Here is a 27789-nt window from a genome sequence, read left to right as displayed (position 1 = left end):
CACAGGGTCTGAGATCTGCTGCAGCCCGATCAGAACCACAGGGTCTGAGATCTGCTGCAGCCCGATCAGAACCACAGGACTCTGAGCTCAGAGTTCTGCTGCAGCCCGATCAGAACCACAGGGTCAGAGATCTGCTGCAGCCCGATCAGAACCACAGGACTCTGAGCTCAGAGTTCTGCTGCAGCCCGATCAGAACCACAGGGTCAGAGATCTGCTGCAGCCCGATCAGAACCACAGGGTCAGAGATCTGCTGCAGCCCAATCAGAACCACAGGGTCAGAGATCTGCTGCAGCCCGATCAGAACCACAGGGTCTGAGCTCAGAGATCTGCTGCAGCCCGATCAGAACCACAGGGTCTGAGCTCAGAGATCTGCAGCAGCCCGATCAGAACCACAGGATCTGAGCTCAGAGATCTGCTGCAGCCCGATCAGAACCACAGGGTCTGAGATCTGCTGCAGCCCAATCAGAACCACAGGGTCAGAGATCTGCTGCAGCCCGATCAGAACCACAGGGTCTGAGCTCAGAGATCTGCAGCAGCCCGATCAGAACCACAGGGTCTGAGATCTGCTGCAGCCCGATCAGAACCACAGGATCTGAGCTCAGAGATCTGCTGCAGCCCGATCAGAACCACAGGATCTGAGCTCAGAGATCTGCAGCAGCCCGATCAGAACCACAGGATCTGAGATCTGCTGCAGCCCGATCAGAACCACAGGGTCTGAGATCTGCTGCAGCCCGATCAGAATGAGAATAAATATCTTCAAACAAACTGAATTTTATTCACAGAAATGTAAATTCTTATTGTTTTGCAGTTTAAGAAGGACACAACATTTTAAGATAAGACGGTAACTTTGTGCTCCACTTTGATTTATTTGTACTCAAATGGTCAGATATAAATCAGTTATTTTACTGTAATTTTAAACCGTGTTTTTGTTACTGCAGCAATGGGATGAAATTAGTTATCTGTCAAATTCTAAAGTATTATTTAACACTTCATAAAGGCTTTTTAGCTGGGAAACATCATTACGATTCTGTATAAATTCCATATTCAGCTGACAGAACTTTACTGGTACTTTATTACTTTATTTACTTACCTGATTTATAACTTCCCAAACTCATAGGACAAATACTTAAATATATCACATTAGTATGTTTATATGTGTATTTAAACATTTTAAACAGTCTCATGTTACAACTTTGAGAACATGCTATATTCTTACAGGAAAATCTAAATATTTAATAAAGTTTCTAAAAAATATATTATAAATAGGATTTACAGAGACGTCATTTTCCTGCGACCTTCCCGGAAACAGGCGGTGGAGCCAAAATGGCGCAGAGTCGGAGCGGAACGGGTACAGAAGCTGATGTTGGTTAACATCAGAAACGGAACCGTAAAACATCCAGATCTGTTACACGACCACAGCAAGAGTATCGAACACCCTGCAGAGGACACGAGCCGCCCACCGGAACGCACTTAGATGGTGAGTGTTCGGTCCTGATCCGGTTATTGATCAATTTGGAGCGTCGCAGAGCTCCGCAGCTAGCATGCTAACATGTTGAGTCACGGGTGTTGGTGCTCCGTTGATTTACCGGCTGCAGCGGCGTGAAAGCACCCCGTAGCCCCGCACTCCCATCGGAGAACTCCGCAGCTCCGAACCGAGCCACGGTTCCGCTTTTGGGTCGTACAGGCGTCGTGGCGGTTCCCGGCTCTGGTAGCGCGCCAGAGCTGGGTCTTCCTGTTAGCAGCTAATGCTAACTGGGACTTTAGCTTTTTTCAGAGACTTTTGGACCATCACAGGTTACTCTCACAGGTAGCAGGGTGGAAACTGGGTTAATTAAACGTCTTATCGGCAGAGGCACGCGCTGATGACGCTGGTTACAGAGCAGTTTTGAAATATTGAGCCAGGTGAATCTGAAGCTGTTCAGGTGTGCAGTCACAGCAATGTCGGCGGCTCGCTCAGAGCAGGTAACTGAGGTCTGAACATTCAGGCACATTTTACCTCAGGACACCGAACAGGATGTGAACAGGTCTGAGTTAACCATGAAACTTACAAACGTCCGGTTCCAGGTGCACAGGGGAGACAGGAAGTCTACCTGTGGCGAAAACACGGCGACCTTTGACCCCTGTGAGTGCTACCTGTTGAAGGAGCAGTCTTTACCAGTCTGCTCACCTTACACCTGTACGATTATGGCCAAAATAAAGAGGATTATTCGCTGATTCTAGTGAAAACAGAGTGTTTCTTCCTCCTCTGTGAGCAGAACTCTGCTTCCATCCACACTGAGCTCCAATCCTGCTTCTTCTGCTCAGAACCGAGCCGCTGATCCAGATAAACTCAGAGAATAAAAACATTCCTGCTTCTTCTGCTCAGAACCAAGCTGCTGATCCAGATAAACTCAGAATAAAAACATTCCTGCTTCTTCTGCTCAGAACCAAGCTGCTGATCCAGATAAACTCAGAGAATAAAAACATTCCTGCTTCTTCTGCTCAGAACCAAGCTGCTGATCCTCAGTCAGATACATTTCGAGCATCTCTAAGAATAGAAATATTCTAACAGAATAAATTCTCTTCCTGTTGAAATGATTCAAACCTGTAGAGTCGGTGCTGGTTGATGTTGGACCGTTAACTGGACTGTTTTTGGACTGTTTTTCCTGCCTTCCTGCAGCTTGTTTTCAGTAACTCTGCAGCTCTCTCTGCAGATGATCTGTTCCTGGTTAAAGCCACTCGCCCTAAAGCCAAAGTGTCCCACGCAGCAGAACCGGCTCTCTGGCCTCCGTCTCCACGCTCTGCTCCTGTAGATCCGTCCTCATGTCTTCCATCAGGAAGCTCGTAGAACAGCTGTGATTGGCTCCCGCAGGCAGGCGGTCAGCAGGGAGCGCTGGCTTTGTGTCGCTTTGGCACGTTTTAAGGCTGTTAAACCCGAGATTGAGATTAAAATTGGATTGTGGCGTTGGTGGTGGCGTTGGTGGTGGCGTTGGTGGTGGCGTTGGTACCTGTGACGCTGTGAACCGAGGTTTAATGGGATGTTTTTAGCATTATTAGCGTTAGCATCGTGTCTGAGCTTTTTTACAGCTCTGAGAAGGCGTAGGTCATCGCTCTGAGGCGTCCTCGCTGCCGTCTGGTGGGAGGAGTCAGCGGTGGGAGGAGTCAGCGGTGGGCTCTGAAGGTGCGTTTGATTTGTCTCTCAGGTGGTGATGGCGGAGCGGCGGGCGGAGTCATGGAAGAGACACATCTCAGATCAACTGAAGCTCAGAGACCGAGTGCAGAGGCACACCTTCGAGGAGATCGTCCAACAGTGTGAGTGACGCCACACGTTTGCACCGGTTCTGAGTCGGTTCTGTGAAGAACCAGCTGAGAGCTGCTCTGGTTCTGTCAGCACCTGGAGGTTCTGTCTCTGTGGACCCATAAACTCCAGCTGCTGACAGAACCTGAGCAGGTTTCTGAATCCTCTGAGGAGCGTTTGGAAACCAGAAAGAGAGCTTGGTTCTGAACCAGAACTGAAACCGAGCCCATATTCTGGTGTTTGTCAGATGTTCTGATGGCACTTTGTGGTTTCAGATAACCGTCTGCTGGAGAAGTCGGACCTGCAGGCCGTCCTGTCAGAGCGGTACCAGACGGACAAGTATGACGTCCAGAGAGGACACGAGCCCAGGTGAGATCTCAGGAGGACGGACAGAACCGCAGCGAGTCATCGCGTCAACATACCTTCAACATGTTCTGTGTTGGTTCTGTGTTCTGTCGTAGCCCGGTGGACCCGGGCCGCAGTGACGCCCTGCAGCAGGAGATGGCTCAGATTCGGATTCGCCATCAGGAGGAGCTGACAGAGCTGCACAAGAAACGAGGAGAGGTCGGTCCCTTCACTTGTCACAGGAAGTGACATCACCACCCTTCTGACAGAACCAGAACCAGTCCTGCTGTGGCTTATGGGTCGGATCAGATTTAATCTGCTGTGAATAGGATCTTAGCTCAGTGGGTCTCCTCATCAGTGTGAGCCGACAGGAAGTGGTGTGAGGAGGAGTTTGTGTCTTCGGGGTTCTGGTACCGTTGATCACAGAAGAAGAAGAAGTCTGTCTCTGATATTTGGTTCCAGCTGGGTCACACACAGTGATGGTGCAGATTTGGCTCAGACGACCACAGTTGTTGGGTATGAAGACCCACTTGGTTCTGTAAAAAGGTTCTGGCCCATGTGGTTGAGAGCTTATGACATCATCACAGGCTGTGAGCCTGGTGTCCAGCATCAGAGGATTAACCAAAACCTGTGAGCCGCCGGGATTGGTGGGAAGACTGCGGCGTGTTCTGCTCTGTGATTGGTGGGGAGACTGCTCTGTGATTGGTGGGGAGACTGCTCTGTGATTGGTGGGGAGACTGCGGCGTGTTCTGCTCTGTGATTGGTGGGGAGACTGCGGCGTGTTCTGCTCTGTGATTGGTGGGAAGACTGCGGCGTGTTCTGCTCTGTGATTGGTGGGGAGACTGCTCTGTGATTGGTGGGGAGACTGCTCTGTGATTGGTGGGGAGACTGCGGCGTGTTCTGCTCTGTGATTGGTGGGAAGACCGCGGCGTGTTCTGCTCTGTGATTGGTGGGGAGACTGCTCTGTGATTGGTGGGGAGACTGCGGCGTGTTCTGCTCTGTGATTGGTGGGAAGACCGCGGCGTGTTCTGCTCTGTGATTGGTGGGGAGACTGCTCTGTGATTGGTGGGGAGACTGCGGCGTGTTCTGCTCTGTGATTGGTGGGGAGACCGCGGCGTGTTCTGCTCTGTGATTGGTGGGAAGACTGCGGCGTGTTCTGCTCTGTGATTGGTGGGAAGACTGCGGCGTGTTCTGCTCTGTGATTGGTGGGGAGACTGCGGCGTGTTCTGCTCTGTGATTGGTGGGGAGACTGCTCTGTGATTGGTGGGGAGACTGCGGCGTGTTCTGCTCTGTGATTGGTGGGGAGACCGCGGCGTGTTCTGCTCTGTGATTGGTGGGAAGACTGCGGCGTGTTCTGCTCTGTGATTGGTGGGAAGACTGCGGCGTGTTCTGCTCTGTGATTGGTGGGGAGACTGCGGCGTGTTCTGCTCTGTGATTGGTGGGGAGACTGCTCTGTGATTGGTGGGGAGACTGCTCTGTGATTGGTGGGGAGACTGCGGCGTGTTCGGCTCTGTGATTGGTGGGGAGACTGCGGCGTGTTCTGCTCTGTGATTGGTGGGGAGACCGCGGCGTGTTCTGCTCTGTGATTGGTGGGAAGACTGCGGCGTGTTCTGCTCTGTGATTGGTGGGAAGACTGCGGCGTGTTCTGCTCTGTGATTGGTGGGGAGACTGCGGCGTGTTCTGCTCTGTGATTGGTGGGGAGACTGCTCTGTGATTGGTGGGGAGACTGCTCTGTGATTGGTGGGGAGACTGCGGCGTGTTCGGCTCTGTGATTGGTGGGGAGACTGCGGCGTGTTCTGCTCTGTGATTGGTGGGGAGACCGCGGCGTGTTCTGCTCTGTGATTGGTGGGGAGACTGCGGCGTGTTCTGCTCTGTGATTGGTGGGGAGACTGCGGCGTGTTCTGCTCTGTGATTGGTGGGAAGACCGCGGCGTGTTCTGCTCTGTGATTGGTGGGGAGACTGCGGTGTGATTGGTGGGGAGACTGCTCTGTGATTGGTGGGGAGACTGCGGCGTGTTCTGCTCTGTGATTGGTGGGAAGACTAGGGCGTGTTCTGCTCTGTGATTGGTGGGGAGACTGCGGCGTGTTCTGCTCTGTGATTGGTGGGGAGACTGCGGCGTGTTCTGCTCTGTGATTGGTGGGGAGACTGCGGCGTGTTCTGCTCTGTGATTGGTGGGGAGACTGCGGCGTGTTCGGCTCTGTGATTGGTGGGGAGACTGCTCTGTGATTGGTGGGGAGACTGCGGCGTGTTCGGCTCTGTGATTGGTGGGGAGACTGCGGCGTGTTCGGCTCTGTGATTGGTGGGGAGACTGCGGCGTGTTCGGCTCTGTGATTGGTGGGGAGACTGCGGCGTGTTCGGCTCTGTGATTGGTGGGGAGACTGCGGTGTGTTCTGCTCTGTGATTGGTGGGGAGACTGCGGCGTGTTCCTTTGATTTAAAATGTTTCTTTAGTCGAGTTTACAGTTAATGACATGAAGTTGTAACTCGTTAAAAATCATCTTTTGCTATTCTGATCGTCAGTATTTGTTCTGATTCGGATCGGTTGGTGGTGTTGGTTCTGATGAGGCCACAGATGAGGGTTGGAGGTCGGGGCGGGGTGCCCCCTGCTGGTGGAAGCGCGGTACTGCTGGGAATGATGCTGACTCGAGGGCAGCCTTTTCGGCTCGGGTCACTAAATGTTGGCTGTCATGTGGTTCGTGACCCGTTAGTTTTTTTGTTTACATCATCTGTTTTGTGCTCAGAACATGCACAACAGCAGCTGACTCGTCTCAGCCTTCAGGCTACTTTCCTTTGATTGAGATGTGATGGTCTTGGGTAGTCTTTGAAAGTCCTGGAAACACACCCCATGTGACCTGTGTGTGTCTCCTGCAGCTGGCTCAGAGTGTGATTGAACTCAACAACCAGATCCAGCAGAAAGACAAAGAGATCCAGAACAACGAGACCAGGTGAGGACACACATGCACACGCCTGTGGCTGCCCGTATGAAACTAAATCTTCTTTATTGCCATTTATACACGAGTACCACGGAATTAGCCGGCAGCCTGCAAACGCATGTGCCAACTGTGAAGAGAGGGGGGGGAATATGGTGTCTGCCAGTGGATCTGTGATCAATAATGTGTGTTTCAGGATGTTGGACTATCAGCAGCAGATCTGCAGCCTGGAGGGAGACTGTCGGGAGCTGAGGAGCAGTCTGCAGGTAAAACGGGTCACATGACCTCCATGCACCTGGGGGTGTGGTTCGAAAGGCAGGTTCTGTTTGTGAAGGATCCAATGAGCAGGATCTGATTACCCAAAATCTGATTGATTACAGGATCACAAATGAAACAAATAACAGGGAACTGTCCTTTTGGGTTAAGAAAGGTCCTTTTTTTGCCCAAGAAAACATCTTTAAATAACAAAAAGAAGAAATGATTCCTCCATGAGGGTCACCACTTGTGGCCTGGGTCTGCTTCCACGGCACAGAGGGGTCGGGTGTTCTGGGGATACTGAGCACCTGGTGTTGGAGGTCTCCCTGCTGAGCGTAGGAGGGAAGGTTCTTACTGTTGTGGTGGTACCCGGAGGACCTGCTGGTGGACAAAGAAAGAGGCCTTTTGGACTTGGTTGTCCCTAAAGCAGCTGACAGGTACAGAATGGCCACAAGTAGCTGGAGCGGCTGTAGCTCAGGAGGAAGAGCAGTCCTTCCACCAATCGGAAGGTCGGTGGTTCGACTCTGGCTTCCCCAGGATACATGTCGAAGCGTCCTTGGGCAAGGCACTGAACCCCACGTTGGCTCCCAGTGTATCATTGGGGGTATGAATGATTAGAAAAAGCACGTAGTTATGCATCTTAAGACATGCTGTGTGAGTGGGGTGAATGCAGCATGTAGTGAAGCGCTTTGAGTGGTCAGTTAGACTAGAAAAGCGCTGTACAAGTCCATTTACCATTTACAAGGGCGGCAGCGTTGGGTAAAACTTGGGTGTGTCAGGAATTCGTTTTGGCCATGGTGAAGAACATTTGATTGGCCTCAAAGGATGTTCTGCCAAACCATTCAGTAACTGTCCTGGAAGTTTTTCCTGTTACTTCTGATGAAAAGTGAAATAAAGACGTCTTTTGCCAGCTGACAAAGTTTTATTTTCTCTGCAAAGAAAAGGTCAATCTGCACCTCAGGGGTCACGCTGAAGAAAGACAATGGGGAGACTTCAACATTTATACCCAAGGAATGCCCCCTAGGAGGCAAGGAAAGGGGCTTTGATCTTGGATGCCTTTTGTTTGACTGTCACCTCACCCCCTCCCTGGCAAATAGTTGAAAATACTGATGTGTTGGAGGGGGTGGAGCTTCTAACAAAGACAGTGAAATTATCATTACATAACTCCGACAGAAGGAGCGGGTTAGTCCCAGGTTGCTCTATCATCCAGGGGGAGGAGCTCCGCCATCCAGGGGGAGGAGCTCCGCCATCCAGGGGGAGGGGCTCTACCATCCGGGGGGAGGGGCTCTATCATCCAGGGGGAGGAGCTCCGCCATCCAGGAGGAGGAGCTCTACCATCCAGGGGGAGGGGCTCTACCATCCGGGGGGAGGGGCTCCACCATCCGGGGGGAGGAGCTCCACCATCCGAACCAGAACTCATTGGAGGGATTATTTATCCCATCAGGCCTGGGAACACCTCTGGACCCCCCAGGAGGAGCTGGGGAGGGATGGATGGGTTTCCCTCCTGGAACTGTTGGTTCTGAGCCCCAACCTCAGATAAGCAAAGGATGGATGCATTATTGTTTGTATTTATTGATTGAGAGATTGATTTCTTGGTATATTTTTGGGGGGTCTCTCAGGCGTGGTCCGAGTTACCTCATGTGGTCAGGTGTGACTGTTATTTTACCATGACCCTGCAGGACCTGGAGCGGGCCAATCAGACGCTGAAGGATGAGTATGACGCCCTGCAGATAACCTTCTCTGCTCTGGAGGAGAAGCTCAGGAAGACCACAGAGGACAACCAGGAGCTGGTGTCCCGCTGGATGGCTGAGAAAGCTCAGGAGGCCAACAAGCTCAACGCAGAGAACGAGAAGGACAGCAGGTGTGTAGAGCACCCGGAGGAGGGGGCGGGGCCTTTACTGACCATACCTGAGGGACGCACTCTGTCTGCATTTCAGGCGTCGACAAGCCAAGTTGCAGAAGGAGCTGGCAGATGCAGCCAAAGAGCCTCTCCCCATCGAACCGTCAGTGACTCAGTAACTTTGGTCTGATGTTTGTGAAACTGTTTCCTGTTTGATCTGAACGTGTTTCCTCATCAGTGATGACGACATTGAGGTGCTGGCAGAGGATGGAGGGAAGGGGGGTGCAGGAGAGACCTCCCCCAGCCGACTGCTCAGCAGAACTCCCAGGTGAGACCGCTGGGCGGGTCGGAACCAAACTGTGAAGTTGGAGCGGCTGAGGGAGCTTTTAGCCTTAACCATCTGTTTGTGTTTGAGCAGCAAGAAGACATTCCAGCAACCTCCTGGTGGTCTGCTCGACTCCATCTCCAACATATTTGGGTATGTGGGGGGGTCTGAGGTTCTGCGGGGGGTCTGAGGTTCTGCGGGGGGTCTGAGGTTCTGCGGGGGGTCTGAGGTTCTGCGGGGGCTCCGTTACAGTTTGTAGGGGGTCTGAGGTTCTGCGGGGGCTCCGTTACAGTTTGTAGGGGGTCTGAGGTTCTGTAGGAGGTCTGAGGTTCTGTAGGAGGTCTGAGGTTCTGTAGGAGGTCTGAGGTTCTGCAGGGGGTCTGAGGTTCTGTAGGAGGTCTGAGGTTCTGCAGGGGCTCCGTTAGGGTTTGCAGGGGGTCTGAGGTTCTGCAGGAGGTCTGAGGTTCTGCGGGGGGTCTGAGGTTCTGCGGGTGGTCTGAGGTTCTGCGGGGGCTCCGTTACAGTTTGTAGGGGGTCTGAGGTTCTGTAGGAGGTCTGAGGTTCTGCAGGGGGTCTGAGGTTCTGTAGGAGGTCTGAGGTTCTGCAGGGGCTCCGTTAGGGTTTGCAGGGGGTCTGAGGTTCTGCGGGGGTCTGAGGGTCTGTAGGAGGTCTGAGGTTCTGCGGGAGGTCTGAGGTTCTGCGGGGGGTCTGAGGTTCTGCGGGGGGTCTGAGGTTCTGCGGGGGGTCTGAGGTTCTGCGGGGGGTCTGAGGTTCTGCGGGGGGTCTGAGGTTCTGCGGGGGGTCTGAGGTTCTGCGGGGAGTCTGAGGTTCTGCGGGGGGTCCGTTAGGGTCTGAGGTTCTGCAGGGTGTCTGAGGTTCTGCAGGGTGTCTGAGGTTCTGCAGGGTGTCTGAGGTTCTGCAGGGGGTCTGAGGTTCTGCAGGGGGTCTGAGGTTCTGCAGGGGGTCTGAGGTTCTGCAGGGGGTCTGAGGTTCTGCAGGGGGTCTGAGGTTCTGCAGGGTGTCTGAGGTACTGAAGGGGGTCTGAGGTTCTGTAGGGGATCCGTTAGGGTCTGAGGTTCTGCAGGGGGTCTGAGGTTCTGCAGGGGGTCTGAGGTTCTGCAGGAGGTCTGAGGTTCTGCAGGGTGTCTGAGGTACTGAAGGGGGTCTGAGGTTCTGTAGGAGATCCGTTAGGGTCTGAGGTTCTGCAGGGGGTCTGAGGTTCTGCAGGGGCTCCGTTAGGGTTTGTGGGGGGTCCGAGGTTCCGCGGGGGGTCCGAGGTTCCGCGGGGTGTCTGAGGTTCCGCGGGGTGTCTGAGGTTCCGCGGGGTGTCTGAGGTTCCGCGGGGTGTCTGAGGTTCCGCGGGGTGTCTGAGGTTCTGCAGGGTGTCTGAGGTACTGAAGGGGGTCTGAGGTTCCGCAGGGGCTCCGTTAGGGTCTGAGGTTCCGCAGGGGATCCGTTAGGGTTTGTAGAGGTTCTGTAGGAGTTTGTGAATGTCTGTAGTGGCTCTATGGGGGTCTGAAGGGGTTCTGAAAGGGTTTCACAGGGTTCTGTGAGGTTCTGCAGACAGTCTGTTTCTGTATTCGACGCTTTTATCCAAAGCGACTTACAGGTAGGCTTATAGGGGGTCTGGCCTGAGGACCCCTACTGGAGGTAGTACTTTATCTGTGGGGCCTGTTGGTGTTGTTCATGTTTCTTTGACCACCTTCTGTCCACCTGTCTGTCTGCAGCGTGTCTGAGTGTGTCCAGCCTGGACTCGGCCCCGCCCCCCCCAGGTGAAGGACTGTGTGTGTTACCTGTTGGCTGTGTCAGCAGCTTGGTTGGGACTCGTCCTCCTGAAGTGTGTGTCAGTGATCAGAACTGCCACACATCAGGTTCGGACCCTCAGAGGTCCAGCTAGAAACCGGAGTTCTGGAGTCAGAATTTGAGAGACAGGAGACGGGTTCCTGTAACACTTCTGCCGACAGAGGACAGGTTCCTGTAACACTTCTGCCGACAGAGGACGGGTTCCTGTAACACTTCTGCCGACAGAGGACGGGTTCCTGTAACACTTCTGCCGACAGAGGACAGGTTCCTGTAACGCTTCTGCCGACAGAGGACAGGTTCCTGTAACACTTCTGCCGACAGAGGACAGGTTCTGCCGACAGAGGACAGGTTCCTGTAACACTTCTGCCTACAGAGGACAGGTTCCTGTAACACTTCTGCCGACAGAGGACAGGTTCCTGTAACACTTCTGCCGACAGAGGACAGGTTCCTGTAACACTTCTGCTGACAGAGGACGGGTTCCTGTAACACTTCTGCCGACAGAGGACAGGTTCCTGTAACACTTCTGCCGACAGAGGACAGGTTCCTGTAACACTTCTGCCGACAGAGGACGGGTTCCTGTAACACTTCTGCCGACAGAGGACAGGTTCCTGTAACACTTCTGCCGACAGAGGACGGGTTCCTGTAACACTTCTGCCGACAGAGGACAGGTTCCTGTAACACTTCTGCCGACAGAGGACAGGTTCCTGTAACCCTTCTGCTGACAGAGGACAGGTTCCTGTAACACTTCTGCCGACAGAGGACAGGTTCCTGTAACGCTTCTGCCGACAGAGGACAGGTTCCTGTAACGCTTCTGCCGACAGAGGACGGGTTCCTGTAACACTTCTGCCGACAGAGGACAGGTTCCTGTAACGCTTCTGCCGACAGAGGACAGGTTCCTGTAACCCTTCTGCCGACAGAGGACAGGTTCCTGTAACCCTTCTGCCGACAGAGGACAGGTTCCTGTAACACTTCTGCCGACAGAGGACAGGTTCCTGTAACACTTCTGCCGACAGAGGACGGGTTCCTGTAACACTTCTGCCGACAGAGGACGGGTTCCTGTAACACTTCTGCCGACAGAGGACAGGTTCCTGTAACACTTCTGCCGACAGAGGACGGGTTCCTGTAACACTTCTGCCGACAGAGGACGGGTTCCTGTAACACTTCTGCCGACAGAGGACAGGTTCCTGTAACACTTCTGCTGACAGAGGACAGGTTCCTGTAACACTTCTGCCGACAGAGGACAGGTTCCTGTAACACTTCTGCCGACAGAGGACAGGTTCCTGTAACACTTCTGCCGACAGAGGACGGGTTCCTGTAACACTTCTGCCTACAGAGGACAGGTTCCTGTAACACTTCTGCTGACAGAGGACAGGTTCCTGTAACACTTCTGCCGACAGAGGACAGGTTCCTGTAACACTTCTGCCGACAGAGGACAGGTTCCTGTAACACTTCTGCCTACAGAGGACAGGTTCTGCCGACAGAGGACAGGTTCCTGTAACACTTCTGCCGACAGAGGACAGGTTCCTGTAACACTTCTGCTGACAGAGGACAGGTTCCTGTAACACTTCTGCTGACAGAGGACAGGTTCCTGTAACACTTCTGCTGACAGAGGACGGGTTCCTGTAACACTTCTGCCGACAGAGGACAGGTTCCTGTAACACTTCTGCTGACAGAGGACAGGTTCCTGTAACACTTCTGCCGACAGAGGACAGGTTCCTGTAACACTTCTGCCGACAGAGGACAGGTTCCTGTAACACTTCTGCCGACAGAGGACGGGTTCCTGTAACACTTCTGCCTACAGAGGACAGGTTCCTGTAACACTTCTGCTGACAGAGGACAGGTTCCTGTAACACTTCTGCCGACAGAGGACAGGTTCCTGTAACACTTCTGCCGACAGAGGACAGGTTCCTGTAACACTTCTGCCGACAGAGGACAGGTTCCTGTAACACTTCTGCCTACAGAGGACAGGTTCTGCCGACAGAGGACAGGTTCCTGTAACACTTCTGCCGACAGAGGACAGGTTCCTGTAACACTTCTGCTGACAGAGGACAGGTTCCTGTAACACTTCTGCCGACAGAGGACAGGTTCCTGTAACACTTCTGCTGACAGAGGACAGGTTCCTGTAACACTTCTGCCGACAGAGGACAGGTTCCTGTAACACTTCTGCCGACAGAGGACAGGTTCCTGTAACACTTCTGCCGACAGAGGACGGGTTCCTGTAACACTTCTGCCTACAGAGGACAGGTTCCTGTAACACTTCTGCTGACAGAGGACAGGTTCCTGTAACACTTCTGCCGACAGAGGACAGGTTCCTGTAACACTTCTGCCGACAGAGGACAGGTTCCTGTAACACTTCTGCCTACAGAGGACAGGTTCTGCCGACAGAGGACAGGTTCCTGTAACACTTCTGCCGACAGAGGACAGGTTCCTGTAACACTTCTGCTGACAGAGGACAGGTTCCTGTAACACTTCTGCCGACAGAGGACAGGTTCCTGTAACGCTTCTGCCGACAGAGGACAGGTTCCTGTAACGCTTCTGCCGACAGAGGACGGGTTCCTGTAACACTTCTGCCGACAGAGGACAGGTTCCTGTAACGCTTCTGCCGACAGAGGACAGGTTCCTGTAACCCTTCTGCCGACAGAGGACAGGTTCCTGTAACCCTTCTGCCGACAGAGGACAGGTTCCTGTAACACTTCTGCCGACAGAGGACAGGTTCCTGTAACACTTCTGCCGACAGAGGACGGGTTCCTGTAACACTTCTGCCGACAGAGGACGGGTTCCTGTAACACTTCTGCCGACAGAGGACAGGTTCCTGTAACACTTCTGCCGACAGAGGACGGGTTCCTGTAACACTTCTGCCGACAGAGGACGGGTTCCTGTAACACTTCTGCCGACAGAGGACAGGTTCCTGTAACACTTCTGCTGACAGAGGACAGGTTCCTGTAACACTTCTGCCGACAGAGGACAGGTTCCTGTAACACTTCTGCCGACAGAGGACAGGTTCCTGTAACACTTCTGCCGACAGAGGACGGGTTCCTGTAACACTTCTGCCTACAGAGGACAGGTTCCTGTAACACTTCTGCCGACAGAGGACAGGTTCCTGTAACACTTCTGCCGACAGAGGACAGGTTCCTGTAACACTTCTGCCTACAGAGGACAGGTTCTGCCGACAGAGGACAGGTTCCTGTAACACTTCTGCCGACAGAGGACAGGTTCCTGTAACACTTCTGCTGACAGAGGACAGGTTCCTGTAACACTTCTGCTGACAGAGGACGGGTCGAGCTGCTGACAGAGTGAACAGCGATGATTCTGATCAGTAACTTCAGCATTAATCAGTAATGATCCGGAGAGTCCAGTAGAGTCTGAACACCCCGGACTGAGTCCTCACACACCTGTGTGCAGGTGACAGAAGCTCGTCTGCACACCTGTGTGTTTGTGTGTGTTTTGAGCTGTTTTGTGCTTCTCCCTCTCACAGCTGCAGGCAGCACCTGAACTGATCCGCTCTGATTGATCCTCACTGATTTAATGAAGGAGAGCAGATCTCTGTTGATCAGACAGAAATCTGAGCCAGTTAGCTCCGGTCCAGATCCTGTCCTCTTCACATTAGCTGCTGCATGTCCTGCAAGTCTGAAGGGCGCATGTTCCCTGTTTTGTAACCTGCTCCTCTTCCTCAGCAGGCGTCGGACTGCCAACTCCTTCAGCTCCTCACCAGAGAGCACCGAGGCACCTTCAGGCGGTTGTGCCGAGGTCCGAGTGCCGTCTGCAGCTCTGCATGTGTTCGTAAGTACCTCCGGGGGCGGGTGAGCGGTCACTGCCGCGTACAGAGAAGCAGCACCGCGGGGTCAGAGGGGTCAGAACTACGGTCATCAGTGGGGTCAGAACTATGGTCATCAGTGGGGTCAGAACTACGGTCATCAGAGGGGTCAGAACTACGGTCATCAGAGGGGTCAGAACTCTGGTCATCAGAGGGGTCAGAACTACGGTCATCAGTGGGGTCAGAACTATGGTCATCAGTGGGGTCAGAACTATGGTCATCAGTGGGGTCAGAACTACGGTCATCAGAGGGGTCAGAACTACGGTCATCAGTGGGGTCAGAACTACGGTCATCAGAGGGGTCAGAACTACGGTCATCAGTGGGGTCAGAACTACGGTCGTCAGTGGGGTCAGAACTACGGTCATCAGAGGGGTCAGAACAACGGTCATCAGAGGGGTCAGAGCTACGGTCGTCAGTGGGGTCAGAACTACGGTCGTCAGTGGGGTCAGAACTACGGTCATCAGAGGGGTCAGAACAACGGTCATCAGAGGGGTCAGAGCTATGGTCATCAGAGGGGTCAGAACTCTGGTCATCAGAGGGGTCAGAACTACGGTCATCAGTGGGGTCAGAACTACGGTCATCAGTGGGGTCAGAACTATGGTCATCAGTGGGGTCAGAACTATGGTCATCAGTGGGGTCAGAACTACGGTCATCAGTGGGGTCAGAACTACGGTCATCAGAGGGGTCAGAACTCTGGTCATCAGAGGGGTCAGAACTCTGGTCATCAGAGGGGTCAGAACTACGGTCATCAGTGGGGTCAGAACTACGGTCGTCAGTGGGGTCAGAACTACGGTCGTCAGTGGGGTCAGAACTACGGTCATCAGAGGGGTCAGAACAACGGTCATCAGAGGGGTCAGAGCTATGGTCATCAGAGGGGTCAGAACTCTGGTCATCAGAGGGGTCAGAACTACGGTCATCAGTGGGGTCAGAACTACGGTCATCAGTGGGGTCAGAACTATGGTCATCAGTGGGGTCAGAACTACGGTCATCAGTGGGGTCAGAACTACGGTCATCAGAGGGGTCAGAACTCTGGTCATCAGAGGGGTCAGAACTACGGTCATCAGTGGGGTCAGAACTATGGTCATCAGTGGGGTCAGAACTACGGTCATCAGTGGGGTCAGAACTATGGTCATCAGAGGGGTCAGAACTCTGGTCATCAGAGGGGTCAGAACTACGGTCATCAGAGGGGTCAGAACTACGGTCATCAGAGGGGTCAGAACTACGGTCATCAGAGGGGTCAGAACTACGGTCATCAGAGGGGTCAGAACAACGGTCATCAGTGGGGTCAGAACTACGGTCATCAGAGGGGTCAGAACTACGGTCATCAGAGGGGTCAGAACTACGGTCATCAGAGGGGTCAGAACTACGGTCATCAGAGGGGTCAGAACTACGGTCATCAGAGGGGTCAGAACTACGGTCATCAGAGGGGTCAGAACTACGGTCATCAGAGGGGTCAGAACTACGGTCATCAGAGGGGTCAGAACTACGGTCATCAGAGGGGTCAGAACTACGGTCATCAGAGGGGTCAGAACAACGGTCATCAGTGGGGTCAGAACTACGGTCATCAGAGGGGTCAGAGCTACGGTCATCAGTGGGGTCAGAACTCTGGTCATCAGAGGGGTCAGAACTACGGTCATCAGAGGGGTCAGAACTACGGTCATCAGAGGGGTCAGAGCTACGGTCATCAGAGGGGTCAGAACTACGGTCATCAGAGGGGTCAGAACTACGGTCATCAGTGGGGTCAGAACAGAATGTTACATCTTCAGCTCATTTCAGATTCTTCACACCAGCCTGATGTTGATTAATACCATTAATTGGGGTAGATGGCGGAAGGTTGACCTCCTCTCTGTGTGGAGCAGCAGCTAAACTCTCGTTTTGGTTCAGCAGAGCAGCAGCTGTTGATAAATCATCAGCAGGGACAGATGGCGTTAATCTGAAAACAGAACTGTGTCACGTTTGGACTAAAAAAAACAGCCGATTGATCTAAAACTGTCGGTGTTAAAGCTGCCTTTGTGTGTTCAGGACGCCCACGACGGCGAGGTGAACGCTGTGAGGTTCAGCCCCGGTTCCCGTCTCTTAGCAACAGGAGGGATGGACCGCAGGGTAAAGCTGTGGGAGGTCATTGCCGGTGAGTTCTGTAACAGGAAGTAGTTTACAGTCAATGTTGCACTAACAGGAAGCTGGACACTCAGACGTGATGAAGGTCAGTGATGAGTAGTAAAAGGTCTGATTACCCACAATCCTCTCCTGCTGCCTCTGGCTCCCAGCAGCCTGATCTCTGTTCCCATCATGCTCCAGTGATGCAACGATGGTCCCTGCAGCTGCTGACATAAGACAGGATATGACATCACAGAGAGGCTGTTCTGAGACTCAGGCTCACTGTGATGATGATCCAACAGAACCAATGAGCACGGAGCGTCGGGCTGAGGAGGGGGAGGAGGGACTTGATCTCAAGTTTTCAACCTGAGACCTTCATCATTGTGCTGTCAGAGTAATCTGATTACATCAGAGTAATCTGATTACATTAGGGTTTAACCACACTGGTCTAATCAGTGAGTGAACGATGACTCAGCAGAATCGTGCTGCAACATTTAAATGACGACACTCCTACATCTGTGCAGGTCGCTGTGAGGCCAAAGGAGCGCTGACCGGCAGCAACGCTGGAATCACCAGCATCGAGTTCGACAGTGCGGTGAGTTTTCCCTGTTCCCAGCTGACCGTAAGCAGCTGACCGTAAACAGCTGACCGTAAACAGCTGACCGTAAACAGCTGACCGCTCGCAGCTGACCGTAAACAGCTGACCGTAAACAGCTGACCGTAAACATTTGACCGTAAACAGCTGACCGTAAACAGCTGACCGTAAACATTTGACCGTAAACAGCTGACCGTAAACAGCTGACCGTAAACAGCTGACCGTAAACAGCTGACCGTAAACAGCTGACCGCTCGCAGCTGACCGCTCGCAGCTGACCGCTCACAGCTGACCGCTCACAGCTGACCGTAAACAGCTGACCGTAAACAGCTGACCGTAAACAGCTGACCGTAAACAGCCGACCGCTCGCAGCTGACCGTAAACAGCTGACCGTAAACAGCTGACCGTAAACAGCTGACCGCTCACAGCTGACCGCTCGCAGCTGACCGTAAACAGCCGACCGCTCGCAGCTGACCGTAAACAGCTGACCGTAAACAGCCGACCGCTCGCAGCTGACCGTAAACAGCTGACCGTAAACAGCTGACCGTAAACAGCTGACCGTAAACATCCGACCGCTCGCAGCTGACCGTAAACAGCCGACCGCTCGCAGCTGACCGTAAACAGCTGACCGTAAACATTTGACCGTAAACATTTGACCGTAAGCAGCTGACCGCTCGCAGCTGACCGCTCGCAGCTGACCGTAAACAGCTGACCGTAAACATCCGACCGCTCGCAGCTGACCGTAAACAGCCGACCGCTCGCAGCTGACCGTAAACAGCTGACCGCTCGCAGCTGACCGTAAACAGCTGACCGTAAACATTTGACCGTAAACATTTGACCGTAAACAGCCGACCGCTCGCAGCTGACCGCTCGCAGCTGACCGCTCGCAGCTGACCGCTCGCAGCTGACCGTAAACAGCTGACCGCTCGCAGCTGACCGCTAACAGCTGACCGTAAACAGCTGACCGTAAACAGCTGACCGTAAACAGCTGACCGTAAACAGCCGACCGCTCGCAGCTGACCGTAAACAGCTGACCGTAAACAGCTGACCGTAAACAGCTGACCGTAAACAGCCGACCGCTCGCAGCTGACCGTAAACAGCTGACCGTAAACAGCTGACCGCTCACAGCTGACCGTAAACAGCCGACCGCTCGCAGCTGACCGTAAACAGCTGACCGTAAACAGCTGACCGCTCGCAGCTGACCGCTAACAGCTGACCGTAAACAGCTGACCGTAAACAGCTGACCGTAAACAGCTGACCGTAAACAGCCGACCGCTCGCAGCTGACCGTAAACAGCCGACCGTAAACAGCTGACCGTAAACAGCTGACCGTAAACAGCCGACCGCTCGCAGCTGACCGTAAACAGCTGACCGTAAACAGCTGACCGCTCACAGCTGACCGTAAACAGCCGACCGCTCGCAGCTGACCGTAAACAGCTGACCGTAAACAGCCGACCGCTCGCAGCTGACCGCAAACAGCTGACCGTAAACAGCTGACCGCTCACAGCTGACCGTAAACAGCCGACCGCTCGCAGCTGACCGTAAACAGCTGACCGTAAACAGCCGACCGCTCGCAGCTGACCGCTCGCAGCTGACCGTAAACAGCTGACCGTAAACAGCTGACCGCTCGCAGCTGACCGCAAACAGCTGACCGTAAACAACTGACCGCTCACAGCTGACCGTAAACAGCTGACCGCTCACAGCTGACCGTAAACAGCTGACCGCTCACAGCTGACCGTAAACAGCTGACCGCTCGCAGCTGACCGTAAACAGCCGACCGCTCGCAGCTGACCGTAAACAGCTGACCGCTCGCAGCTGACCGCTCGCAGCTGACCGCTCGCAGCTGACCGTAAACAGCTGACCGCTCGCAGCTGACCGCTCGCAGCTGACCGCTCACAGCTGACCGCTCGCAGCTGACCGCAAACAGCTGACCGTAAACAGCTGACCGTAAACAGCTGACCGTAAACAGCTGACCGCTCACCGCTGACCGTAAACAGCCGACCGCTCGCAGCTGACCGTAAACATTTGACCGTAAACAGCTGACCGCTCGCAGCTGACCGCTCGCAGCTGACCGTAAACAGCTGACCGTAAACAGCTGACCGCTCGCAGCTGACCGTAAACAGCTGACCGTAAACAGCTGACCGCTCACAGCTGACCGCTCGCAGCTGACCGCTCGCAGCTGACCGCAAACAGCTGACCGTAAACAGCTGACCGTAAACAGCTGACCGTAAACAGCCGACCGCTCGCAGCTGACCGCTCGCAGCTGACCGCTCGCAGCTGACCGCAAACAGCTGACCGTAAACAGCTGACCGTAAACAGCTGACCGTAAACAGCCGACCGCTCGCAGCTGACCGTAAACAGCCGACCGCTCGCAGCTGACCGTAAACAGCTGACCGTAAACAGCTGACCGCTCGCAGCTGACCGTAAACAGCCGACCGCTCGCAGCTGACCGTAAACAGCTGACCGTAAACAGCTGACCGCTCGCAGCCGACCGCTCGCAGCTGACCGTAAACAGCCGACCGCTCGCAGCTGACCGTAAACAGCCGACCGCTCGCAGCTGACCGTAAACAGCTGACCGTAAACAGCTGACCGTAAACAGCTGACCGTAAACATTTGACCGTAAACAGCTGACCGCTCGCAGCTGACCGCTCGCAGCTGACCGCTCGCAGCTGACCGCTCGCAGCTGACCGCTCGCAGCTGACCGTAAACAGCTGACCGTAAACAGCTGACCGCTCGCAGCTGACCGTAAACATTTGACCGTAAACAGCTGACCGTAAACAGCTGACCGCTCGCAGCCGACCGCTCGCAGCTGACCGCTCACAGCTGACCGTAAACAGCTGACCGCAAACAGCTGACCGTAAACAGCTGACCGCTCGCAGCTGACCGCAAACAGCTGACCGCAAACAGCTGACCGTAAACAGCTGACCGTAAACAGCCGACCGCTCGCAGCTGACCGCTCACAGCTGACCGTAAACAGCTGACCGCTCGCAGCTGACCGTAAACAGCTGACCGCTCGCAGCTGACCGTAAACAGCTGACCGCTCGCAGCTGACCGCAAACAGCTGACCGTAAACAGCTGACCGTAAACAGCTGACCGCAAACAGCTGACCGCAAACAGCTGACCGTAAACAGCTGACCGTAAACAGCTGACCGTAAACAGCTGACCGCTCACAGCTGACCGTAAACAGCTGACCGTAAACAGCTGACCGTAAACAGCTGACCGCTCGCAGCTGAACACAAAGAACCGTGTTGCCTGTTTCCAGGTGAACTCTGTTTTTTTTAACGTGCTTCTTGGTGTCTTAAAGGGATCCTACCTGCTGGCCGCCTCCAATGACTTTGCCAGTCGGATTTGGACGGTGGACGATTACCGGCTGAGGGTGAGTCAGAACTACTGAACTGCAGAAGAACATCCAGAACCACCAGAACCACATGTTACGTCCCAGGTTTAGAACATCCAGAACCACCAGAACCACATGTTACGTCCCAGGTTTAGAACATCCAGAACCACCAGAACCACATGTTACGCCCCAGGTTTAGAACATCCAGAACCACCAGAACCACATGTTACGTCCCAGGTTTAGAACATCCAGAACCACCAGAACCACATGTTACGTCCCAGGTTTAGAACATCCAGAACCACCAGAACCACATGTTACGCCCCAGGTTTAGAACATCCAGAACCACCAGAACCACATGTTACGCCCCAGGTTTAGAACATCCAGAACCACCAGAACCACATGTAACTAAAGAGGCAAACAGAACCGCAGAAACATGCAGAGAGGTCTTTGATTTAATTTAATTTGGGGTCATGTGATCAGTCATGTGACTAAAGCGTTGCGGTCCCCTCCACCTGTACAGCCATCATGTGACTGCTGACATCACAGCAGGTGACCAGTTTGCTCTTTCTCCTCCAGCACACCCTGACGGGTCACAGCGGGAAGGTTCTGTCTGCTCGCTTCCTATTGGACAACGCCCGGATCGTGTCGGGCAGCTACGACCGAACGCTCAAACTGTGGGACCTGCGCAGTAAAGTCTGTACGTGATTGGCCGGCAGGCGTCCGCCCAGGCGTGCGCTCAGCTGTTGTTGGCGTGCACTGACCCCCTGTCCCCACCTGTGCAGGTATGAAGACGGTGTTCGCCGGCTCCAGCTGTAACGACATCGTCTGCACGGAGCAGTGCGTCATGAGCGGACACTTTGACAAGAAGGTCCGGTTCTGGGACATCAGGTGGGTTCTGCTCGCAGGTCAGTGGTTCTGATGGCGATCAGCAGTCACTGATGGTCGATCGGTGCGTTTCAGGGCGGAGAGCATCGTGCGGGAGCTGGAGCTGATGGGCCGGGTCACGTCTCTGGACCTGAACCACGACCGCACCGAGCTGCTCACCTGCTCCAGAGACGACCTTCTGAAGATCATCGACCTGCGCACCAACGCCGTCCGACAGACGTTCAGGTGAGCTTCAGAACCTGGGCCAGAACCTGGGCCCGCCATACAGAACCTGGGCCCGTCAAACAGAACCTGGGCCCGTCAAACAGAACCAGAATCTCATTACCAAGGACATGGGGTCCAGTAGATGGATGGTGGTCCAATTTGATGGACCTGGGCTGGGTGAAACCAGCTGACACGTGATGTCACTAACTGTGTGTGTTTCCGTGGTTTCCAGTGCTCAGGGCTTCAAGTGTGGCGCTGACTGGACCAGAGTCACGTTCAGGTGAGTGTTTACCTGGCAGCAGGTTCCTGGTTCTGAGGCGTTCGGCTGCTGATTGTCTTCTGCTCTCAGCCCTGACGGCAGCTACGTCGCTGGAGGCTCGGCTGATGGAGCGCTGTACATTTGGAACGTCCTGACGGGGAAAGTGGACCGCACTCTGGATCGGAACCACAAGTAAGAAGCAGACCGGACCTCTGACCTCCAGTGTCTGGAGTTAGGGAAGGGAACTGTTAAGAATTTAGAGGGGCAGCTCTGACCCAGAGGTTCTTCTGGGTCGCTGTTTAACCTGGTTCTGCTCGGCGGGTTGATGACACACGACAGACCAACCTGTGTCCTTCCCCCTGAGATGATGGGAATAGATGCCTTTAATGGATCAGGCAGAACGGGCAGAACCCGAGTCGGACCCGCAGCACACCGGTTCCGAGTGCTTTTATCTTCTAACCTGTTGTTGTCATCTGCAGCTCTGCCATCAACTCTGTGTCGTGGTCGCCGTCTGGAACGTACGTCCTGAGCGTGGAGAAGGGCAGCCGGGCCATCCTGTGGTCTGACCTGTGATTGGCTGAGAGCTTTCAGCTGGACCTCAGGGGGCGGAGTCAGTTTCAGCAGCCAGCGGGCTTCTTCATGGTGGTGGACGACTCCTTCATTATGATGAAGCTGCAGAAGGAGCGAGTGGAGCTGCTGTTTTATGCGTTTGGCTTCAGGAGCTTTTATTTGTCGTTGAGTGTAGTTTTAAATTTGACCGAAGAAGGAAACCGAGCGCGCTCTGTGCAGGACCTGACGATTAATAAAGTTTTATGGACAGCTGACGGTGAGCAGGGCTCAGTGTCCGCAGGACTCGTATGAGAAGAAGAAGAAAGCGGACAGACGCAGAGCGCTCTGTGACGTTTGGTCGGTGTTCAGAGACGTTTGTACAGACCCTGGTAAACAGGAAGTGCTTCACACTAAATACAACATGTTTGATTGTGGTGAAGATTAAAGAGAAGAGACGATGTGAACTTTTGTCTGCAGCATTTTCTTGTCACAGATGTTTACTCAGAACCAGCAGATCTTTGTTCCTGCAGAGCTTTCAAGTTTGAGTCCCTGTTAGCAGCTGAAACAGATTCCTGAAGGGAGAGAAAAATGAACTGCTGGGAAGACAAAGTTAGTGACCCCCCAGCAGGCTGGGCCTATAGCAGCAGAACTATGGGATGTTTCAGGCTCCCCTGAGCCATCCCTAACTATAAGCTTTATCAGAAAGGAAAGTTTCAGCCTGATCTTAAAGGTAGAGAGGGTGTCTGCTTCCTGAAGCCAAACTGGCAGCTGGTTCCACAGAGAGGGGCCTGATAACTGAAGGCTCTGCCTCCCATTCTGCTTTTAGGGGCCCGATAACTGAAGGCTCTGCCTCCCATTCTGCTTTTAGGGGCCTGATAACTGAAGGCTCTGCCTCCCATTCTGCTTTTAGGGGCCTGATAACTGAAGGCTCTGCCTCCCATTCTGCTTTTAGGGGCCTGATAACTGAAGGCTCTGCCTCCCATTCTGCTTTTAGGGGCCTGATAACTGAAGGCTCTGCCTCCCATTCTGCTTTTAGGGGCCCGATAACTGAAGGCTCTGCCTCCCATTCTGCTTTTAGGGGCCTGATAACTGAAGGCTCTGCCTCCCATTCTGCTTTTAGGGGCCTGATAACTGAAGGCTCTGCCTCCCATTCTGCTTTTAGGGGCCTGATAACTGAAGGCTCTGCCTCCCATTCTGCTTTTAGGGGCCTGATAACTGAAGGCTCTGCCTCCCATTCTGCTTTTAGGGGCCCGATAACTGAAGGCTCTGCCTCCCATTCTGCTTTTAGGGGCCTGATAACTGAAGGCTCTGCCTCCCATTCTGCTTTTAGGGGCCTGATAACTGAAGGCTCTGCCTCCCATTCTGCTTTTAGAAGCTCTGGTGTTCCTGATTTTAGCAATATTACGAAAGTGAAAGAAGGCAGTCCTAGAAACCAGTTTTATATGTGCGTCAAATGATAAATTCTGGTCAGAAATAACTCCAAGGTTCCTCACTGTAGAACTAGAAGCCAGGGAAATACCATCTAGAGTAACTATATAACTAGACAATTTCTCCCTGAAGCGCCCAGGTCCAAAGAGAACAACTTCAGTTTTGTCTGAATTTAGAAGCAGAAAGTTCTGAGTCATCCAGGTCTTTGTGTCTTTAAGACAGGCTTGTAGTCTGACCAACCTGTTGGTTTCATCTGGTTTCATAGATAAGTTCAGCTGAGTATCGTGGCACCTGTATAAATTAAGGGAGCCAACCTTTTCAGGGGGGCAACATTGTTCAACAGGAGAGTCAAGTTCTACTGGAGTCAAATTTAGGTAGCCGTCCTCTGTCATATCTGCACATGGCAGTGAAGAAAAGGATGATGAAATCAACTCTTTAAATCTGGTTACAGCATTCTCTGACAGACACCTTCTATATGTAGAATTCTTCTCAGAAACCGTAAAGTCAAGTAATGTAAATTCAAAAGTTATTAAAAAATGGTCAGACAAGACAGAGTTATGAGGGAACACTGTTAACTGTTCACTCTCAGTGCCATAAGTCAAAGGTCAAGGGTGTGATTAAGGCAGTGAGTAGGTCTGTGAACACTTTGAGAAAATCCAATAGAGTCTAATATAGAATTAAAGTTAATATTTAGGCTGTCATTTTCAACATCTACATGAATATTAAAGTCACCCACTACAATGACTTTATCTGTACTCAGCACTAACTGGGATAAAAACTCTGAGAATTCAGACAGAAACTCAGAATAAGGGCCAGGTGGACGATACACAACAACAAACCCAAGAGGTTTCTGTGATTTCCACTTTGGGAAAAACTGAGAATCAGAGATTCAAAAGAGCTAAAACTAACCTTGGGTCTAGGACTGATTAGTAACCCTGATCTGAAGATAGCTGCCACTCCTCCTCCTCTGCCTGTGGTTCTAGGAACATGAACATTTAAATAGTCAGAGGGAGTTGATTCCTTAATGCTAACATGATCCTCCTGCTGCAGCCAGGTTTCTGGAAGGAATAGAAGTCTCCAACGACCCCATAAAGCCATCAGCTGCTTGGTTTAAGTTTATTCACACATCTCCAAATTTGTGTGGAAAAACGAGTTTTTAAAAACTTTACAATGGACCGTGGTGCAGGTCCTGGTGTCTGCCTGGGTGCTCTGGGGCTTCTGATGTGGGGGGGTGCCCTCCCCCTGTTTGGGTGGGCCTACCGTGTTATGGGGGGGTGCCCTCCCCCTGTTTGGGTGGGTGCCCTCCCCCTGTTTGGGTGGGCCTACCATGGTATGGGGGGGTGCTCTCCCCCTGTTTGGGTGGGCCTACCATGTTATGGGGGGGGTGCTCTCCCCCTGTTTGGGTGGGCCTACCATGTTATGGGGGGGGTGCTCTCCCCCTGTTTGGGTGGGCCTACCATGTTATGGGGGGGGTGCTCTCCCCCTGTTTGGGTGGGCCTACCATGTTATGGGGGGGGTGCTCTCCCCCTGTTTGGGTGGACCTACCATGGTATGGGGGGGTGCTCTCCCCCTGTTTGGGTGGGCCTACCATGTTATGGGGGGGGTGCTCTCCCCCTGTTTGGGTGGGCCTACCATGTTATGGGGGGGTGCTCTCCCCCTGTTTGGGTGGGCCTACCATGTTATGGGGGGGGTGCTCTCCCCCTGTTTGGGTGGGCCTACCATGTTATGGGGGGGGTGCTCTCCCCCTGTTTGGGTGGGCCTACCATGGTATGGGGGGGTGCTCTGTTTGGGTGGGCCTACCATGTTATGGGGGGGGTGCTCTCCCCCTGTTTGGGTGGGCCTACCATGTTATGGGGGGGGTGCTCTCCCCCTGTTTGGGTGGGCCTACCATGTTATGGGGGGGTGCCCTCCCCCTGTTTGGGTGGGCCTACTATGTTATGGGGGGGTGCTCTCCCCCTGTTTGGGTGGGCCTACCATGTTATGGGGGGGTGCCCTCCCCCTGCTTGGGTGGGCCTACGAGGGATTGGTCTCACACTCAGGGCACCATGTTGCGGCTACATGTTTATGGTATGTTTTTTTGCTGCTTTTTGCAGGATTTGTAAGGGTGGTGTCCAGGGTGGGGCAGGTGGATGCTTTTTTGGGTGTGCAGTAGCTTCCTGGATGCTGTCGCTGTGGGCCCCAGACCTGGGGGACATCAAGCATATGGTGGCGCTCCACTATCCACCAACAGTGGGGGGGTTTCTGCCACATTACCCCATTTTAATAACAGCTCAGATTCTCATAAGCCAGGGGTGGGGAGGATGGAGGGAGCCTTTCTACACCCTGTTGCCTGGGTGAAGCCTGGGGTGGAGGGGCCAGGAGGAGTTGTCGGAGTTTCTCCAGCAGGGTCTGCCCTGAGGCCTCCTCGCAGTGGGACATGCACACCTCCAGGAAGGGGGCCTGGAAGGTTTCCTGGACAGATCCCCAAACTACCTCAACTTGATTCTTTCACTGTGAGGGAGCAGCAAGTCTAATCTGATCCGCTCTGAACCTAATCTGAGCTAAGCTTCTCAGCCTATCCCTGTGGGTGAGACCAGCCACTGTCTGGAGGAAGCTTATTTCAGCTGCTGCTTGTATTCACCATCTCATTCTTTGGGCCACTAACAACAGCTCTTGACCATCAGTGAGGCTTTGAACATAGATCCACTGGTAGAGCTACAGCTTTGCCTTCTTGCTCAGGTCTCTATTCACCATGACAGCTTGGGACAACATCCACATCACTGCAGATCCTGCCTCTGCTCTCTTCTATCCCCACTCAAGACCCCCAAGATACTTACACTCCTCCACTTGAAGCAGTGACTCACCTCCGCCCTTTTCCTGCTAAGGAACCATGGCTTTGGATTCTTACCCTGGCTCCTTCCCACTCAAAAGCAAATCACTCCAATGCCTGCAAGAGGAAGAGAACCGGACCACATTCTGCAAAAAGCAATGGTGCAATGTTAAACTGACCAATCAGGAAGTCCTCTGATCCTTAGCTGTGCCTCAAAATTAAAAGTTAACAACAGAATCTGTTACAAACGCAGTCCTGGACTTGTCCAATATGTATCGCGAACACATGTGACTCATTACCAACCAAGCTGTCACTATGACTGTACAGGGACCAAATGACAAGAGGCCCGATACCCCAAACTCCCAGAGCACCTCCCACAAGATACTATGAGAGTCACGCTCAAGACTTTTCCAAGCAAATAAAACACATGACGACTAGTCCAGCCAACTGACGCACATCCTACAATATCCCTGAAATAGGTTCAATATGGGCTCAATATGGGTTCAATATGGGTTTAATATGGGTTCAATATGGGTTCAATATGGGTTCAGTATAGGTTCAATATGGGTTCAATATAGGTTCAATATGGGTTCAATATGGGTTCAATATGGGTTCAGTATAGGTTCAATATGGGTTCAATATGGGTTCAGTATAGGTTCAATATGGGTTCAATATAGGTTCAATATGGGTTCAATATGGGTTCAATATGGGTTCAGTATAGGTTCAATATGGGTTCAATATAGGTTCAATATGGGTTCAATATGGGTTCAATATGGGTTCAGTATAGGTTCAATATGGGTTCAATATGGGTTTAATATGGGTTCAATATGGGTTCAATATGGGTTCAATATGGGTTCAATATGGGTTCAGTATAGGTTCAATATGGGTTCAATATAGGTTCAATATGGGTTCAATATGGGTTCAATATGGGTTCAATATAGGCTTAATATGGGCTCAATATAGGTTCAATATGGGTTCAATTGGGGTTCAATATGGATTTAATATAGGTTTAATATGGGTTCAATATAGGTTCAATATAG

General features: G+C 53.0%; 1 protein-coding gene and 1 non-coding gene across 4 annotated transcripts; both read left to right on the top strand.

Annotated features, from left to right (window-relative positions):
• The first annotated feature begins 1301 nt into the window (after positions 1-1301).
• Positions 1302-22976, top strand: atg16l1 (ATG16 autophagy related 16-like 1 (S. cerevisiae)). 3 transcript variants are annotated; one of them, XM_072391811.1, is made up of 21 exons: positions 1302-1477; positions 3183-3291; positions 3553-3646; positions 3739-3841; positions 6493-6566; positions 6748-6817; positions 8486-8667; positions 8744-8809; positions 8885-8974; positions 9065-9124; positions 10699-10743; positions 14452-14554; positions 16611-16716; positions 17210-17280; positions 20583-20654; positions 21192-21312; positions 21398-21503; positions 21576-21725; positions 21937-21984; positions 22054-22155; positions 22443-22976. In XM_072391811.1, exons 1-21 carry the CDS (start codon positions 1475-1477, stop codon positions 22534-22536), a joined length of 1869 nt encoding a protein of 622 aa, XP_072247912.1. In that variant the 5' UTR covers positions 1302-1474; the 3' UTR covers positions 22537-22976. The 3 variants fall into 3 exon arrangements, with proteins under 3 accessions (XP_072247912.1, XP_072247913.1, XP_072247914.1); XM_072391812.1 differs by having other exon boundaries at positions 1302-1488; XM_072391813.1 differs by lacking the exon at positions 10699-10743.
• On the top strand, positions 16791-17059 carry LOC140314888 (small Cajal body-specific RNA 6). Its single transcript, XR_011917216.1, has one exon.
• Positions 22977-27789: the final 4813 nt, after the last annotated feature.

The sequence above is a fragment of the Leuresthes tenuis genome, unplaced genomic scaffold, assembly GCF_036924035.1.
Source record: "Leuresthes tenuis unplaced genomic scaffold, fLeuTen1.0.hap1 SCAF_9, whole genome shotgun sequence".
Classification (NCBI taxonomy): Eukaryota; Metazoa; Chordata; class Actinopteri; order Atheriniformes; family Atherinopsidae; genus Leuresthes; species Leuresthes tenuis.
The sequence above is the reverse complement of the archived record's forward strand: the minus strand, read 5'-3'. Positions and strand labels throughout refer to the sequence as shown.